This window comes from Octopus bimaculoides, chromosome 2, assembly GCF_046866305.1.
Source record: "Octopus bimaculoides isolate indiv1 chromosome 2, ASM4686630v1, whole genome shotgun sequence".
Lineage (NCBI taxonomy): Eukaryota > Metazoa > Mollusca > Cephalopoda > Octopoda > Octopodidae > Octopus > Octopus bimaculoides.
The window spans coordinates 42,225,512-42,244,329 of NC_142929.1; the positions used below are offsets into that span (position 1 = coordinate 42,225,512).

Sequence of the window (18,818 nt, forward strand, 5' to 3'; positions counted from 1 at the left end):
TACCAACAGAAGTAGGAGCTCTCTGAACCTATTCTTGTTCTAGCTCTCAGAGCACCCCCCTCCCCCTGCTACTGACTTGGTCACCTAGGTAACAGAAGCTACTATATATGTATATATACACACACACACACACACACACACACACACACACACACACACACACACACACACACACACACACACACACACACACACATATATATATATTCACACACACACATATATATACATGACAGGCTTCTTTCACTTTCCATCTACTGAATCTGCTTACAAGGTTTTTTTCCGCCTGAGGCTATAGTAGAAGAAACTTGTCCAAGGTGCCACACAGTGGGACTGAACCTGGAATCATATGGTTGGGAAGTAAACTTCTTACCACACAGCCATGCCTGATGATTTTTTTATTTATTTTATTTCACAAATTATATTTCAGGGCTTCCCGCTACACATGAATCTAGCTGTTAGTAATATTGGACAGACAATTCCATCAGATGAAGGTCGTATGAAGATGCTGAAAGAACAAAACAGACAACTGACACAGGCAAGTATCCATACTATGAACATGTGTTCAAATGGGTTTTAAAAGCAAACATTTGATTGAGCTTATTAATCTGGTTTAGATCTTCCTTTAATTTATAGTTGAGTATATCTTGTTTTATGTAAAACTGTGGCAGACCTAAATGTTTTGGTTTAATGGCTATGAATAATACATTACTTATTTACATGATATTTATTAGCTTTGAAGTTTGTATGTGTGTCTCTATTTCTGCAATTGTGTTGGAGAGAATGAGAGGGTGAGAGAGGTGGGAGGAGAGAATATATATATATAAACATAAAATATAGTTGTTTTGTCCCAATTTTTCTTTGATTTTACATATCTACTATCAAAGGTATTTCAGCTTTATCATTTCCTTTTTATTTTCAAGTATAGTGTCAGTAGTTCAAGTGTTCAGTAATTCATGACAGTGGGGTGTGGTTTGAGGGAGGTGTGGATGTTATTTCTAGTATTTTGAGTGATTACATAGAAGTTCTCTTGTTGGTTCATGCTAGAGATAATAGATGTGTTTGATGGAGAGAGAAATCATAGATGTATAAAAGAAAGTGTGAGAAAGATATGTTTCTCTATGTTTTAATAAAGAGCTTCAGAAAATGAAAAGCTTCAAATTTATACCTGCCTAAAATATGAATAGAGAACAGAAGATGTATACTCTGTACAGATTTTTAATAATTCATAAAATGTGAACTGTGCCAGTGCCACGTAGAAGGTGCCAGTACAGCATAGAAAACACCCATACTGGTGCCACATAAAAGTAGCCATGCTGGTGATGCGTAAAAGCACCCAATACACTCAGTAAAGTGGTTGACATTAGAAGGGCATCCAACCATAGAAACCATGCCACAGCAGACAAATGGAACCCAGGCACCTCTCCAGCTGGTCAGCTCCTGTCAAACCATGCCAGCATGGAGAATGGACATTAAAAGATGATGATGATGAAAAGACAGAGAATGTGAGTTTAGAATGGTGGGTTATTTCCATAATTGAAATGAGTTAAAAAAACATATTGTTATATTTGGGGATGGTCATTCTTTTGCCAATTAACCACATGCACTATGTACTTGATCTTTACTTCAGCTTCATTATTATTATTATTATTATTATTATTATTATTATTTTAGTGTCTTTTGTATGAAATCTACCATCACACATCCTGTGACCTCTTCAGCAACTCTTTATCCCATGTGTCTCTTCCTGTTCTGTTTAATCCATTGTCTGAGAATGGACTAAACAGAACAAGAGGAGACACATGGGATGGAGAGTCACTGACGAAGTCACTGACGAAGTCACTGGATGTGTGACAAAAGACCAAGGCAAAGGATACTAAAATAATAATAATAATAATAATAATAATAATAATAATAATAAAGCTGAAGTAAAGATCAAGTACATAGTGCATGTGATTAATTGACAAAAGAATGACCATCCCCAAATATAACAATATCTGTTTCAACACATGATTTCACATCAGGAATCTTGCAAAATATATACATAAACATAACATATTTAGTTTTCTTTCTTCACATTGTCTATAAAAGGAAAAGGAAAAAATGACACTCCTTCTTCATAGTTGAATGATTTATTATAGTAAGTTTGCTCACTTACTGCAACATTACCCTACTCCCTGCAATAGGAAAGCTTACAAATTCAACAATGAAATCATCCAATTAGAAGACTATCTCTGATGTTTATTATTATTATTCAATGCTGTCTCTTCCTGCTTTAGAAGTAGGAGAAAACACACATGCACGCACGCACGCATGCATGTGCGCACACACATACACAAAGACAGGTTATTTTAATCAAACAGTTACTAATTTTGCACTGTGGTTTATTATCCCATCCAGGCTATGATTTTCTCTTTAAATTTTCACATGGACTAGTGCGTCCTATGTTGAATTTTAGTGGAAATTACTAAAGAAGGCATGAGTTTATATAATAAAATTATATTGGATCTTGGTGTGTCATGCTTATGCTTACTAAAAACACAGTGTCCTATTTATATTCTAATCTTGACAGATTTTTAAAACGTGTTTAAAGTATAAGTATTGCACCTAGTTCGAATATTGTGTTTCGAAGAAAAATTTTGATCCCTCTAAACACTCAGTACCCTTCTCATAGCAGCCCATTCATATTTGCTGATCCTTTGTCAGTTCACTCTGTCCCTTATGGGAGTATCTTTTTTTTATTTAAATGGTTCTTAAAATGTGTGTGTGTACTGTCAGTCATCACTTACTGTTCCCTTTTTCCCTCCCAACTCATATGTATTGTCGTCCAACATTTACTATATGCACCCTTCATCTCTACCCAATTTTTACAGTCATTACCTACTCTTCCTTACCATCCCACTAATATATAGTCATCATTAACCACTCCTGAACCTTGTTTTTTATTCATTATATGGTCCCCTCACCTGTTTCCTGTCTCTACTCTTTCCTCACTCTTGTACCCACCTGCTGTTCTTTTGTCTCCAATCACTTCTACTCACCTTCTTATACCTCGAGAATCCACTCTGACACCTTGTTTTCATCATCATCATTTAACATCTGTTTTCCATGCTGGCATGGGTTGGATGGTTTGACAGGAGCTTGCAAAGCTAAGAACTGCACTAGATTCCATAGTCTGTTTTGGTTTGGTTTGGTTTCGTCTTTATGCCAACCACTTTACTGAGTATACTGGGTGCTTTTTATGTGGAATTGGCATTACTATTTTATCTCTCTTCCCAGCTCCATCCCATTACTTCCACCTACTCTTCTATAATGTGAGTAGCTATGTAACTCCTCTATAGCACAAAACCTCTTCTCTTGTTATCTTCTTTCATACTTTCTCATCTCATAGTTTAGCATAATACCAACTCCTTCTCTACTGTAGCCTAACACAGTCAAAGAAGATTTTGGTCTTGCAAGCCACATGGTGACTTCGCTAGTACTGGGGGCCATACAAAATAGCATCCAATATACTCTGTAAAGTGGTTGGCATTAGGAGGGATATCCAGCCATAGAAACCATGTATGTACTTGTGTGTGTGCGTGTGTGTGTATTAATTTACTTATTTATTTATTTATTTATTTTACAGGAGATTTCAACAAAATGTGATAAGATAACACTGCTTGAGCAAGAAAAATCTGCCTTGATTAGAGAACTCTTTGAATCCCGATCTCAGAACAAACCCAATTTGGATGATACCACTTTCATGTGAAAACATGGACAATTCTACTGAGTTATTGCTCACCTGTAATCTCTTCAAAACCTTTAACCAGAATTTGGAAGCTAAAGGTCCTCTTGGTGTATTCTATCTTCACAATCTCCACAATGTGTTTTTATTTATCTTTATCTTCATTGGCATAAATGATAAACTGACAGAGTGAAATGCCTTATGGTATATTTCTTTATGGTCTAAATTAAAATTATTTTTATTGAAAAAAGTTAGCATGCCAGGCAAAATGCTTAGCAGCATTTTCGTCTGTCATCTGTCGTCAATAAATTAAGTACTAGTCATGCACTGGGGTCGATGTAATTGACTTAACCCCTTCCCTGAAATTGCTGGCCTTGTGCCAAAATTTGAAACCGTTATTGAAAAAAGTGATTGGTATCATATTAAATGTTCAGTATCATATTAAATTTTTTGATGTATGTATTGTGTTCCGAGTTCTAGGCCACTGAGAACAACTGTATTGTTTCATCTTTCCAGACTGTGGTATATTCAGCAATATAAATACTGGTCAAGTACTGTGATTTGATTCAGCTGACTGCTCCTTTCCTCCAAATATCTGTGCCCTTGTGCCTCAGCAAGAAACCATTATTATTTGGCTGAATCATTAAAATCAATGGTCAAAGTGTATTGTGGTGTGTTTGTTCTGGCTATTTACATTTTGAGTTCAAATCCCATAAAAGGCTACATTGCCTTTTATTTGGGGTGGGGTTGATAAATAAAGCCCTAATGTTGATTTAATAAACTAAATTCTCACTCACAAAAATTTGTGGCCTTGTGCATAGATTAAAAATTATTATTAATTATTAACTTTGCAGTGGATTAGCATGATCATTAAGGCATCAGAAAAATGCCTTGCAGCATTTCTTTTGGCTCTTAAAATTGAGGTTCAAATCCTTCCAAAGTCATCTTTACCTTTTCATATTTTGGGGGTGGTTGGATGGGTGATAAAAATAAAGTACCACTTAAGAACTGGATTAATATAATCAACTAGCCTCTCTCCTTCCCTTTCAAAAAAAAAAAAATTAAATTCTGGCTTTGTACTTATGTTAGAAAAATGATTATTATGAAAGTGCTGGCTTAGCAGAATCATCAAATCATGAAACAAACCATCTTGTGATATTTAGTCATGGCCTTATATGCTCGGAGTTCAAATCCTGACAAAGTTAAATTTGCCTTTCATCATTGGAAAGTCAATAAAATAAATTATTAATCAAGCCCTTGGGGCCAGTGTAATCAACTTTTCACCGCCTTAAACAAGGCCAAGTTTTCATAGCACTGCTATATTCCTTCACGGTTTGATAAAATCTGTCGTCGTCATCATCATTATCACCACCACCACCACCACAATAATAATAATAATAATAATAATAATAATAATAATAAAAAACGCTGTAAAAACCAGAAAAGAAGAAAGATGGAGAAAAAAACATAGATTCTCACCAAGAGAAGAACTGATTTCAGCAAAAGAAACACTGCAACAAAAAGTTCAAGCAAAAGCTCAAAGAATATGAAGATTTTAGAAGAGAAACAAGTTTTACAAGCAAAATAAGCTGTTCACATCCAGTGTGAAAACATTCAACAGAGAAATAGGGAAGGAGAAAATAACTGTTGAAAACCCCACCACCTGCCATGGAAGAAATTGAAAACTTTTGGAAAAATATCTGGGGTGATGAAAAGACTTACGATGAAAATGCAGACTGTATTAGATGCACAAAAGGATCCTACCAAAACTTACCAGAATAAGCATGGGAAGACATAACAATAGAAGACCTAAGGACGACACTCACAAAGGCTCATAAGTGGAAATCCCCTGGTAATGATAGGGTGCCAAATTTCTGGCTCACCTCGCTCCCATACACACATGAAAAGTTAGCTCAGTTATTCAATGAAATTATGATGGGCTTCTTTTAGTTTCCAGGCTTTGGTCAACTTGGAGCTATAATAGAAGATACTTGTAGAAGATGCCACACAATAGGACTGAACCCAGAACCATATGGTTGGGAAGCAAACTCCTTACCACAGTCACACCCAAATGTATCAGATATTAATTATTATGTTTCATTGTTGTAATTATTTAAAAACTTGGAGCCCCTGGTTAACATTAGGGCTTTTGTGTGTCAAAATTCTCAGTTTTTACCTGATGTTTTCCCTCCTTTTCTTGTAATTTAAAAATTTTTATAATTAATTTCAGTTCTGCTGTCATTCTCTAAAACTTCAAAACAGAAAAAGAAGAAAATATAAAAAAAAAAAAAACGTGTTTTGTGTATACAGATTTACATTTGTTATTTCATTTTGATATATTTTTAAAACTTTATTTATTTATCTTAGTCATTTTACAGCATATTTAATTCCTACTTTGTATGTTGGAACCGAAAATAACCTAAACGCTATTACATGACATAAATGAACTAAAGATGCCAATGATGAGGATATATTGACTTCGTTAATTAATTTATTTGTGGGAGGAGGTTGGGATGTCTATGATTATATTTCAGTGCAACTTTTATAATGTTACATGTCAGACATTACACTCTTTAATCATTCTCTCATTAATTACAATTTCAGCCTCACTTTCATTTTAACAGAATTTCTCTCTGATATGCTCAATATGTGTGTGTGTGTGTATATATGTGTTCATTTCTCTCCCATTTCTCATGCACACACGTGTGTGTGTGTGTGTGTGCAGCTATACATATTTCAGAGTCGAGCTTGTCTAGCAAATGACATGATCTGAGACTGTGTGCTGAAACTGAAGCAATTACATTGTGGAGAAAAAAACATTCTAACCATTTGATAACACATAAAGCTGTTAAATTCATTTTAAATTTATATATATATTTCATGATGTATTAAAATTTTCATTGAACTACTGTGTGTGTGTGTGTGTGTGTGTGTGTGTGTGTGTGTATGATGGAGAGAGAGAGAAAGAGAAAATTGGTCTTGTAATTTAAGCAAGGAATTGGTGTTTATTCCATCAAAATGCTTACTTTATCAATGAATATGTTTGATCAAAATGTGCTTCTGGCTTGGTTTCTTGGATATTATTAGAAAATTATATGGTAAAAAAATAAAACTGTGTCAGTCTTATTCATTTTCTTTGGAGTACTTCATATCAGGTAATAATAAAATACTAATTAGATTAATTTTCATGTCAGAAGTAGAATTAGTTCTAATTGATTCAATTTTACGTTCTGTATCTAATAGGGATGTTTCTTTTCTGTTTTCTTTTCTTTTCGTCTTCTCAGACAGTTATAAAAATAAACGTTAAGTACAGAATTTTTTTTTATATAATCTTACTCACACGTCACTTCAATTTCTATTGTTGTCAGTTTTTGTTAGGAACAGATTATAGTCACTCAAACCAACCTTAATACTGATATTTATAATTAGTATTTATTCATTCCATCCATCTCTGCCTTCCATTCCAGGGAGGGTTATGGTGGGGAAAGTCCTCAAGCACCTCATCCATAGGGTCCAACTAGAAGCAACCACCACTAGACTTTCCAGCTGGATTCCCAAGTACGACTGACTGAGACTATGGATATTATTCAACTATCTTGTTTTTGATCTATTCTTAGGTCTTCTGTTAGTTGGCTCAGCTTGAAGAATTCACCTTGCGATCCTTTCCTGTGACATTCTTATCACATGTCTACAGTACTGCAGCTCTGACTTCTCACTGTAGAGAAATAATGGCTCAACCTGGAGAGACTCATTGATCTCTAAAACTACAGACCCTGTTGAGTAATGTTACTCCTGAGATTCTTCAGAGGAACCCCTTTTGGCTACATGTATTTGCAATTATACTCTTTCACTCATTCATAACCATAGGTGAGGATAAGCATACAAACCAAATTGAAGAACATGAGTTTGGCTGAGGATCAAATGCCATTTATTATTAATATTTATTTTTTTGTATTTCGTCTGTCTTCACATTCTGGGTTCAAATTCTGCTGATGTCACCTTTGCTTTTCATCCTTCAGGTAAATTAAGTACCAGTGGAACATTGGGGGTTGATGTATTTGACTAGTCCCCTTCCCTCAAAATTTCAGGTTTTAGTAGAAAAGATTATTAGTATTCATTCTTATGGTTTATAATTAGAATTAAAAGTGGAGTTATCTCCAGAAGGATTTGAATACATAGTGCTTTTAGATACAAAACTGAATATTGTAAAGTCTTACATGATATCATTTCTTCTAACTTGTCCATCTACTTAAGACGCCAACATTTCAAAAAATTTAACCACCTGTGTATTTTTTCAAAAGAATGGCAAATTATTGAGTTATATCTGTATTTTTGCTATATCAGGATATTCATAAGCTTAGATTGAACCTGAAGACCTTTATTTTATGTACTGAGTCTGCTATTCTAACAACTGGCCTTTAATCCTCAAAGATGGTTTGAAAGAATAACAATTAAAATTGTGAGTCAGCAGCACGTCCAAGATAAAGAAAATAATCTGTAAAACAAGTTATACATTTCTTATTATAGCAACCAGAAAATTCAGTGGTTCATTTAACATCATCAGGATGAAAATTACTTTATTCTCACTGCTAGCTACCTGCAAAGAGATACTTTAGCAAAATATAGCTCACTGCTATGGTTACCCTGAACTCTTTATCATTGGAAAACATTTTGTTTCATGATAGTGCTAGACATAAATACTTCTGCAGAGTACCGGAGAATTGGTAAATACTGACAGCTTGAAAAAAAGTAGATAAAAGCTCCAGTGTATTACTGGTACTTTTATCAGCTCTTGTTGGATGATAAACAGAATGAAACCCAGCATGGTGATATCCTCTATATTCTGACTACTCTAAATATTAGAAAACCATTCAATTTCTTATTCCACTAATTCTGACAATTTTTACTGATTGCGTTATCTTACTGTAATATTAGTACCTGAATAAAGGCAGTGAGCTGGTAGAATCATTATCATGCCAGGTAAAATGCTTAGTGGTGTTTTGTCCATCTGTACATTCTGAGTTCAAATTCTGTCAGAGTTGACTTTGCTTTTTGTCTTTTTTGGGGGTCAATAAAATAAGTACCAATTGAACTCTGGGGTCCATGTAATCATGTTACCCCCTCCCTCTAAATTTCTGGCCTTGTGCTAAAATTTGAAATCAATCTTGCAAAAATGGAGTCTCTACAAGATTAATTCAATCTGCTAGAAATAACCATGAAATATCTCTCAAATTACAAACTACAATCTTGGAAAATGAGGAACACATTGGAAGATATAGTCCAAAATACACAATACCCAAGGAGAGAATGAAAGGGTCATAGCAAGAACACTTTTAATCATAGGTCTGCTCCATTAGGTCTGACCTGGGGCTAAACAGCCACATGTAAACTGACATTTAACAAAGTAGCCTCTGTGTGATCTCTCAGTATGTTAGGAATAACAACCAAATCCTTCAAACCTCACCTTAAATAAAGAGGACAATGTAATCCCCAGTATTCAAAACAGTAGGATGGTCACAGCTGAAATGTCTGTAATAGGTTTGTTCGGTCAAGGCTAACCTGAACAATAATAACATGCATAAACTGAACAAAGAGCTTCTGTTACCCTGCTCAATATAACATTCAAATTTCAAGCATCTCATAAAGCAAGATTTCTATACATCTTAAATTTGCATAAAAACTTGTGGTGGGGCAGTTTAGTTTAATTGGTCTAAGAGCACTGCAACGCGTAATCACGGAGGTGTGAGTTCTAGTCTCATAGCTGGCCGCCTACACTTTTTTCTGCAAAATAAGGGTTGTTTATCCTGTTCAGGCTATATTATTAGCATTATCCTGTGTTTGAGAATTTAAAGATCACTTCTTTAACTTTATAAAGCTAAAGATTCCAGGTTTGAATCCTGGCAAGCACGAAAAAATATTTTTAGGTGAAGGAGTTGCTGTGTGGTAAGTAGCTTGCTTACCAACAACATGGTTCCAGGTTCAGTCCCATTGAGTGGCACCTTGGGCACTACTATAGCCTCAGGTTGACCAAAGCCTTGTGAGTGGATTTGGTAGGTGGAAACTGAAAGAAGCCCATCATATATATATATGTATATGTTTGTGTGTCTGTGTTTATCCCCCTGCCATAACTTGACAACTGATGTTGGTGTGTTTACATCCTTGTAACTTAGCTGTTCGGCAAAAGAGACTGACAGAATAAGTACTAGGCTTACAAAGAATAAGTCCTGGGGTTGATTTCTTCAACTAGAGGCGGTGCTCCAGCATGGCCACAGTCAAATGATTGAATCAAATAAAAGAATAAAAGAAAAATGGTGTAATAAGACTAAAACATATCATTTTCATCAGTTCAGATCCAATCCAGTCCATATTGTTTATTTTGTCCAAACTTTCCAAAGAGCTGACTTTATTGGAATTAGCTCCCTTCCTTTTAAATTTTTTTAACCCCTAGAAGTTTTTTGTTTATTAACTCCTTGAATATTCTCAGTTAATTGAAGTTTTTCAAGTCAGTATATTGCATATGATAGACCCTTCCGTTATATTTTAATATCACTTTTCCATGCTTGCATGGGTCAGATGGAATTTGCTGGGGCAGATTTTTTTATGGCTGGGTACCTTTCCTGTCACCAACTCTCACTTGTTTCCAACCAAGGTAATATTTTCCCTTAGCTAGACATGTTTTTCAGGAAAAACTGGAAAAGAACAACCTTGTTAGTATGATGATAATGCTTATTACAACCACCACGTATTGTCTAGGTAAGGGTACACACACACACTCGTACACACATATAGATATCTTTCTCTCTCTCTCTCTAGATATATATATATATATATATATATATATATATATATATATATATGTGTGTGTGTGTGTGTGGACTGGCTTGGCGCAAAACAAGCCACAACACTAATGGATTTATAATATGGCAGATTTAGAATTTTTTCCCAGTAACTCATACTGAAGAAAGTTGAAACCTTGGTATATGAGCATCTGAATGCCATAATCTTTATAGGTATGCTTTTTAATGTCTTAATTCTTTATCTGTTTGCTCGCTTACTGTTATTTTCTGTTATTTTGGTGCCTTCTGGTGGTTGAATTAGGACTTTAGCTCCTATTTCTAAACAGGTTGATGCTTTTCCTGCATCCATATGCTCCGTGCTAATTTTAAATTTTATATCATCATCATCATCATCATCGTTTAACGTCCGCTTTCCATGCTAGCATGGGTTGGACGATTTGACTGAGGACTGGTGAAACCGGATGGCAACACCAGGCTCCAGTCTGATTTGGCAGAGTTTCTACAGCTGGATGCCCTTCCTAACGCCAACCACTCAGAGAGTGTAGTGGGTGCTTTTACGTGTCACCCGCACGAAAACGGCCACGCTCGAAATGGTGTCTTTTATGTGCCACCCGCACAAGCCAGTCCAGGGGCACTGGCAACGATCTCGCTCGAAAATCCTACAGGAGCCAGTCAGGCGGTACTGGCAACGGCCACGCTCAAAATGGTGCATCTCATGTGCCACCCGCACAAGAACCAGTCCAGGGGCACTGGCAACGATCTTACTTGGCTTGCCGGGTCTTCTCACGCACAGCCCATTTCCAAAGGTCTCGGTCCGTAGTCATCGCCTCGGTGAGGCCCAATGTACGAAGGTCTTGCCTCACCACCTCAGCCCAGGTCTTCCTGGGCCTACCTCTTCCACGGGTTCCCTCAACTGTTAGGGTGTGGCACTTTTTCACGCAGCTATCCTCCTCCATTCTCACCACATGTCCATACCAGCGCAATCGTCTCTCTTGCACGCCACAACTGATGCTTCTAATGTTCAGCTTTTCTCTCAAGATACTTACACTCTGACGGGTATTCACATTGACATTACACATCCAACGGAGCATACTGGCTTCATTCCTTGCGAGCTTACGTATGTCCTCAGCAGTTACAGCCCATGTTTCACTGCCATGTAGCATGGTTGTTCGTACGCATGCGTCATACAGTCTGCCTTTTACTCTGAGTGAGAGTCCCTTTGTCGCCAGCAGGGGTAAGAGCTCTCTAAACTTTGCCCAGGCTATTCTTATTCTAGCAGCTACACTTTCAGCGCACCCACCCCCACTACTAACTTGGTCGCCCAGATAGCGGAAGCTATCGACTACCTCTAGTTTTTCACCCTGGAATGAGATAGAAGTTGTTTCCTGTTTGTTTGCAGTCTTTATTGCACCTGAACATCTGCCACAAACAAAAACTAACTTGCTAGTTAACCTGCCTTTGATGTTGCTGCACCTCTTATGTGTCCATAGCTTGCACCGGGTACATCTTATAGAGTTACTACCTACTCCTTTTCTACATACTGAGCAGGGCCATCTACCTGAAGGGGTTTGTGTTTTATCTACCTTCCTACTTATTAGGATTTTGGTTTTAGCTAGGTTGACTCTAAGGCCCTTCAATTCTAGACCTTGCTTCCACACCTGAAACTTCTCCTCTAGTTCTGATAGTGACTCCGCAATTAGGGCAAGGTCATCAGCATAGAGGAGCTCCCAGGGGCAACCTGTCTTGAACTCCTCTGTGATTGCCTGGAGGACTATGGTAAATAATAGGGGGCTGAGGACGGAACCTTGGTGGACCCCTACCTCTACCCGGAATTCATTGCTGTACTCATTTCCAACCCTCACCTTACTGGCCGCATCTCTGTACATGGCTCGCACAGCTCTCACTAGCCATTCTTCTATCCCAAGTTTCCTCATTGACCACCAGATAAGGGATCGGGGGACCCTGTCAAAGGCTTTCTCCATGTCAACGAAAGCCAGGTACAGAGGTTTATCCTTGGCTAGGTATTTCTCTTGCAACTGTCTCACTAGAAATAAGGCATCAGTAGTGCTTTTACCTGGCACGAACCCAAACTGCATCTCATCTAAATTGATTCGCTCCCTAATTAGTTGGGCTATGACCCTCTCTGTAACTTTCATAACCTGATCTAACAGCTTGATGCCTCTGTAATTATTTGTATCTAAAGCGTCCCCTTTACCTTTGTAGCAGTTGACTATGATGCTGCTACACCAGTCATAGGGTATGACTCCTTCGTGTATCACCTGGTTCGTAATACGGGTGACTAGGCTATAGCCAACACTGCCAGATATTTTGAGCATCTCTGCAGTGATTCCTGATGGGCCGGGGGCTTTCCCGGTCTTCATACTCTTAATTGCTTTATCTACCCTGGTACTATCAACTCGGATAGCTGGTCCCTCTATTGGGTCGACATAAGGCAGGCTCTCTTTCTCCCATTCATTCTCTTTATTAAGCAATCTATCGTAGTGGCATCTCCAGACCTCTTTCTTTGCATCCTCATTTAATGCAAGCGTACCATCATCCATGCGAACACATTTCTCTCCTACAACATCACTATTCTCTCTCCTACACTGTCTTGCAACCCGAAATACCTCGAGTCTTTGGTCCTCACGGCGCAGAACATTGGCAAATCTTTCCTTATCTGCTTCCCCTCTGGCTAAATAAACCTGTCGCCTAGCCTCCCTTCTGGCACATTGGTACAATTCCCTGCTACCACCGTTCTTCCAGTCCTTCCAAGCTTGTTTCTTTTGTCTAATAGCCCTGTCTACCTCCTTGTTCCACCACCACGTTACTCTGGGTTGGGAGGGGACCTTACACCACCCACAAATCTGGTCGGTGGCTTTCAACAGGTTGTCCCGCAGAAATCTCCAATTGTCTTCCACGTTGTATGATGCTATATCCCCTTCTATTTCGTTAAATGCTTCAAGTAACTTGTCTCTAAGTCTCTGTCCGTTTGCAGGGTCTTTAAGCTTCCACACCCTTCTTCTCCAAGCCTGTCTAATTCTGGGCACCCATTTTGCCTTGATCCCAAAGTCGCTAACTACTAATCTATGTTGTGGGGTACATTCTTCGCCAGGGTAGGTTTTGGCATTTATAAGCCGCCCTCTTTCCCTATTTCTGGCGAGGATGTAGTCGATTTGGCTAGAGTGTCTGCCGGAGCGGTAGGTGACTAGGTGACTGGCAGGTTTCCTGAAGTTGGTATTGCAGACTATAAGATTGGTTGCATCACAGAACTCCAGCAGTCTGGTTCCCTCCTCGTTGCGGGAACCGAAGCCATAGCCTCCATGTATGCCATGGAAGCCCCCAGCACGACGTCCGACATGACCGTTGAAGTCTCCAGCCACAAAGAGAAGGTCCCTGTCACTCGTCGACGAGGTAGTTTGCAAGAGGGTGTCATAGAATTGGTCTTTCAGACCATCTGGTAGCCCAGGTTGAGGTGCATAGGCTGAGATGACAGTAGCTAATCTATGATGAAGCACTAGTCTGATCTTAAGTACTCTGTCACTTACTCTAACGACCTCGATTACCTTATCCACCCATTTCTCCGCTAGAAGTATTCCTACGCCCCCGACCCCGTCAGTGTTCCCTGCCCAGAAAATCTTGTACCTGTGTTCTTTGCCTGTGAGGAACCTTGCAGAACCTCCTCTCCATCTTACTTCCTGGATGCAGCACATATCTACGCATCTCCGTTCAAGCATCTCAACAATTTCACCAGATCTACCTTTCAGCGTGCCGACGTTGAGAGTGCCAATCCTAACAGTATGGGTGTTGGGGGTGTGGGCCTGTAGCCTGGGAAGAGGAGGAGATATATATATATATATATATATATATATATAATATAAATAAAATATAGATATATGCATATATCCATACATATATGCACATACCTACATCTATATGTATACATACAGGCATATATGGGTACAGGACATTAAAAAAAAATGTTAAACACAATGAGAAACGAAAACAGAAAACAAACTTTTTTCGAACAATGAAAAAAGCAAACAGAGAAACAAGACATGCAGCATAAAGAGTGTGTCCCTTCGTCAGTTGTCCCTGTTCCATCTACTCAGCATTTCGAAGGCAAAATGGGCTTCTTTCAGTTTCCATTTATCAAATCTACTCACAAGGCTATAATAGAAGACACTTGTCCAAGATGCCATGCAGTGGAACTGAACCCAAGACCTTATGGTTGGGAAGCAAGCTTCTTAATCACACAGCCATGCCTGCACCTATTTCTATTTTATATGCAGAATGCTATCCTGAGGTGTTTTCCTTTGGCTTTATTGTTGATATCAGCAATAAAACACAGAATAATCACAATTTTCCTTAAACTGAACACATTACTTTAATAGCCATATTTTATGCGCATAACAGAATGACTTAGATTACTTCATTATTAAATCCCTTTAATGTTTACTGTACTGAAGGTGGCGAGCTGGCAGAATCGTTAGCACACTGGGCAAAATGCTTAGTGATATTCCATTCATCCTAACTTTATGAGTTCAAATTCCACTGGGGTCAACTTTGCCTTTCATCCTTTTGAGGCCAATAAAATAAGTACCAGTTGAACACTGGGGTCGATGTAATAGACTCAACCTCTCCTCCAAACCTGTTGGCTTTGTACCAAAATTTGAAATCAATATTTACTGTACTACCATATAAGGTGGTGATCAGGCAGAATCACTACCATGCAATATAAAATGCTCAGTGGCATTTCTTCCAACTTATCATTCCGAGTTCAAATGTTGCCAAGGTCAACTTTGCCTTTTGTCCTTTTGGATTTGGTAAAATAAGTACCAGTTGAGCATTGAGATTGATGAATCAACTTACCCTTTCTTCCACCAATTGCTGGCCTTGTACGAAAATTTGAAACCAATGTTGTGTGTAGTGTAGATAATATATTAAACTTAAGACAAGCTGACAACTATAGCATGAAAACTAATATTGGTGTTCTTTTGAATTATTGAATGTGAATACCCGTCAGAGTGTAAGTATCTTGAGAGAAAAGCTGAACATTAGGAGCATCAGTTGTGGCGTGCAAGAGAGACGATTGCGCTGGTATGGACATGTGGTGAGAATGGAGGAGGATAGCTGCGTGAAAAAGTGCCACACCCTAACAGTTGAGGGAACCCGTGGAAGAGGTAGGCCCAGGAAGACCTGGGCTGAGGTGGTGAGGCAAGACCTTCGTACATTGGGCCTCACCGAGGCGATGACTACGGACCGAGACCTTTGGAAATGGGCTGTGCGTGAGAAGACCCGGCAAGCCAAGTAAGATCGTTGCCAGTGCCCCTGGACTGGTTCTTGTGCGGGTGGCACATGAGATGCACCATTTTGAGCGTGGCCGTTGCCAGTACCGCCTGACTGGCTCCTGTAGGATTTTCGAGCGAGATCGTTGCCAGTGCCCCTGGACTGGCTTGTGCGGGTGGCACATAAAAGACACCATTTCGAGCGTGGCCGTTTTCGTGCGGGTGACACGTAAAAGCACCCACTACACTCTCTGAGTGGTTGGCGTTAGGAAGGGCATCCAGCTGTAGAAACTCTGCCAAATCAGACTGGAGCCTGGTGTTGCCATCCGGTTTCACCAGTCCTCAGTCAAATCGTCCAACCCATGCTAGCATGGAAAGCGGACGTTAAACGATGATGATGATGATGATGATGACTTGAGGGAAGTGTTAGTTGTTATTTATGCCAGGCCTGATAAAAGGTATTCTAGTATGACCATCTCATCATTTTTCTGGCCACAGTGTGTGTAGGACTAGATTATTTAACCCTTTAGCATTCAGATTATTCAGTCAAATGTAAAAGGGGTAAAGATCCCCTTCGGTCATGAATGACCATGGGATTGCACCTAGAAAGTTACCCTCTGAGGCACAAGTCCAGGCAAGGTTGTTTATGGAAGACCAGAAGTCACCCATGCGTACCAGCTTTCCCTCTTCACGCTGCTGATGTTATCCAAGGGAAAGGCAAAGGCCAATACAGCTTGGCACCAGTAATGTCACAACTCCTTTTTACTGCTGAATAAACTGAACAATGTGAAATTAAGTGTCTTGCTCAAGGACACAACACACAGCCTAGGTCAGGGAATTGAATGCACTACCTTATGATTATGAGCCTAACACTCTAACCACTGACTCATGTGTCTTCTCATCAAATGTAATGTTTATTTACATTGTTTTTGTATTAATCATGCATTAACTTGTTGTTCTGAAATTTTCACAATGTGATGGTTTATTTTTAGAATGATATTGTAGGATAGGTGTAAGAGGCCAGTTCTGGCCAGTTTAACCCTTTAACATTCAGATTTTTCTGTCAAATGTAATGCTTATTTATTCATATTGTTTTGAAATAATCATGCATTATCTCATAACTTTGAGAGTTCAATAATGTGATTGTTGCATTTTTAGAATGTCATTGTAGGGTAGGTGTGAGAGATCAAATCTGACTGGTTTAAACATAAAACAGATAAAATATTTGGGCCTGATATAGTTGGTTTGTATGCTAAAGGGTTTATGCTACCTCCATTTTCTTTTTATGGTAGAGTGCTAGTTGAGAGAGATTGAGCTACTATTTCTAGGAGATTAAATAACCTCATAGAGTCTCCCTTATTTGCCCTAAGCAAATACCTGTTTTGTGTTTTTGTGTAGCACTATACTTGAGGCTTTTATACTCATTTCCATCCTTCTTTATCCATATTTGGATGTGCTCTGTAACTTAGCTCCTGAATAGCATGCTAAAAAAAAATAAAAAGAAGTTACAACCTATTTAGAGCATCAAGTTATATTTTTTTATTTCATTTTTAATGATAGATAATAGTTGTGTCATTGTTCTTAGTTGACAGTGGTGGGGGCAGCAGTGAAGGTGGTGGTGATGGTAGTAGTAGTAGAAGTGATTTGAATGTTGTTATAGTATAGTGGTGTTGGTAGTGGCAGTGGTGATGATTTGGGTGATAGCAGCAGCAATTATCAGGCTAGTATTGATAAGTGATGGTGAATGGGTGATGTTAATGATGGAAACAATGATAATAATAATTACATGGTGAATACATTTTAGGTGCAGTTTTTAGGTTTCAAAGCTATATTTAGCAGACCCCATCCAACCCTGTTTGATAATAGTTAAAGGTCACAAATACTCTTTGAGTAATTTTTGTAAGTTCTTTTCCATGGAAACTGAACATCAAATACATCAATATTTCCTAATATAGATCTATAGTGGATAAGATATTAAACTTTAGACAAGCTGACAACTGAGATATTGCTATGTATTTGCTATAATACTGTAAAAGCACATACATTTTCGATCAATGATCAAGACCTGTACTTACCACTAAATACCGTAAACTCAGTCGATGAAAGATCAATGGGTTGTTATCATATCTTATCAATGCTGCACTAAGTGCAGGGTCTAGATGCTTAATAATATTTATGTGCTGATTCTGTTCACCTTACCCCAAATTAGCACCATGATTAGGTACAAATAAACATCATGATTGTAAGCTGTGGACACTGTTTAATTAACTTACTGATTTCAAATGCTGTTGTAAAGTCTTCACTATTATACAAGAACTTGTACTGTAGTTCTTTGGTAGTTCTAATATATAATAGTCATTTTTTTAATATAATGCTTAAAGTGGATCTGATATAAATGTATCAACCACTGAATAGTTATATAATAGGTGTGGCTGTGTGGTATGAAGTTTGCTTCCAAAACACATGGTTCTGGGTTCAGTCCCATTGCATGGTATCTTGGGAAAATGACTTCTACTATAACCTAGGGCCAATCAAAGTCTTGTGAGTGGATTTGGTAGATGGAAACTGAAAGAAGCCTGTTGTATATGTGTGTTTGTTTGTTCCCCATCACGGCTCACAACTGGTGTTGGTGTGTTTATGTCTCCATAACTTAGTGGTTCAGCCTAAGAGACTAATAGAAAAAGTGTCTGGCTTTAAAGAAAAAATGTACTAGAGTTGATTCATTTGTTACATTATTTACATTTGACGGATATTTGTCCTTGTTTGTTGTTAACACGTTTCAGCTGATATATCCTCCAGCCTTCATCAGGTGTCTTGGGGAAATTCCGAACCTGGGTTCTCATTCCTAAGTTATTTTTTGATGTTATTATTATTATTCAGGTCACTGCCTGGAATCGAACTTGGAATCTTGGGGTTAGTAGCCTGTGCTCTTAACCACTACACCATATGCCTGTGGGCAATTATGGAGTGAATTTTTTAGGGCTTATAAATCTAATATTTTCCTATCCT

At 38.2% G+C, this 18,818-nt stretch overlaps 1 protein-coding gene across 2 annotated transcripts in view; it reads left to right on the top strand.

The window, feature by feature from the left end:
- Positions 1–5,764, top strand: part of LOC106880544 (suppressor APC domain-containing protein 2) — a 92,497-nt gene extending 86,733 nt beyond the window's left edge. For both annotated transcript variants that reach the window (XM_014930533.3, XM_089344266.1), the window contains 2 exons: positions 431–538; positions 3,629–5,764. In XM_014930533.3, coding sequence (XP_014786019.1) covers positions 431–538; positions 3,629–3,751 — 231 coding nt within the window. In that variant the 3' untranslated portion in view covers positions 3,752–5,764. The remainder of the gene's footprint in view (positions 1–430; positions 539–3,628) is intronic.
- The last annotated feature ends 13,054 nt before the right edge of the window (positions 5,765–18,818 follow it).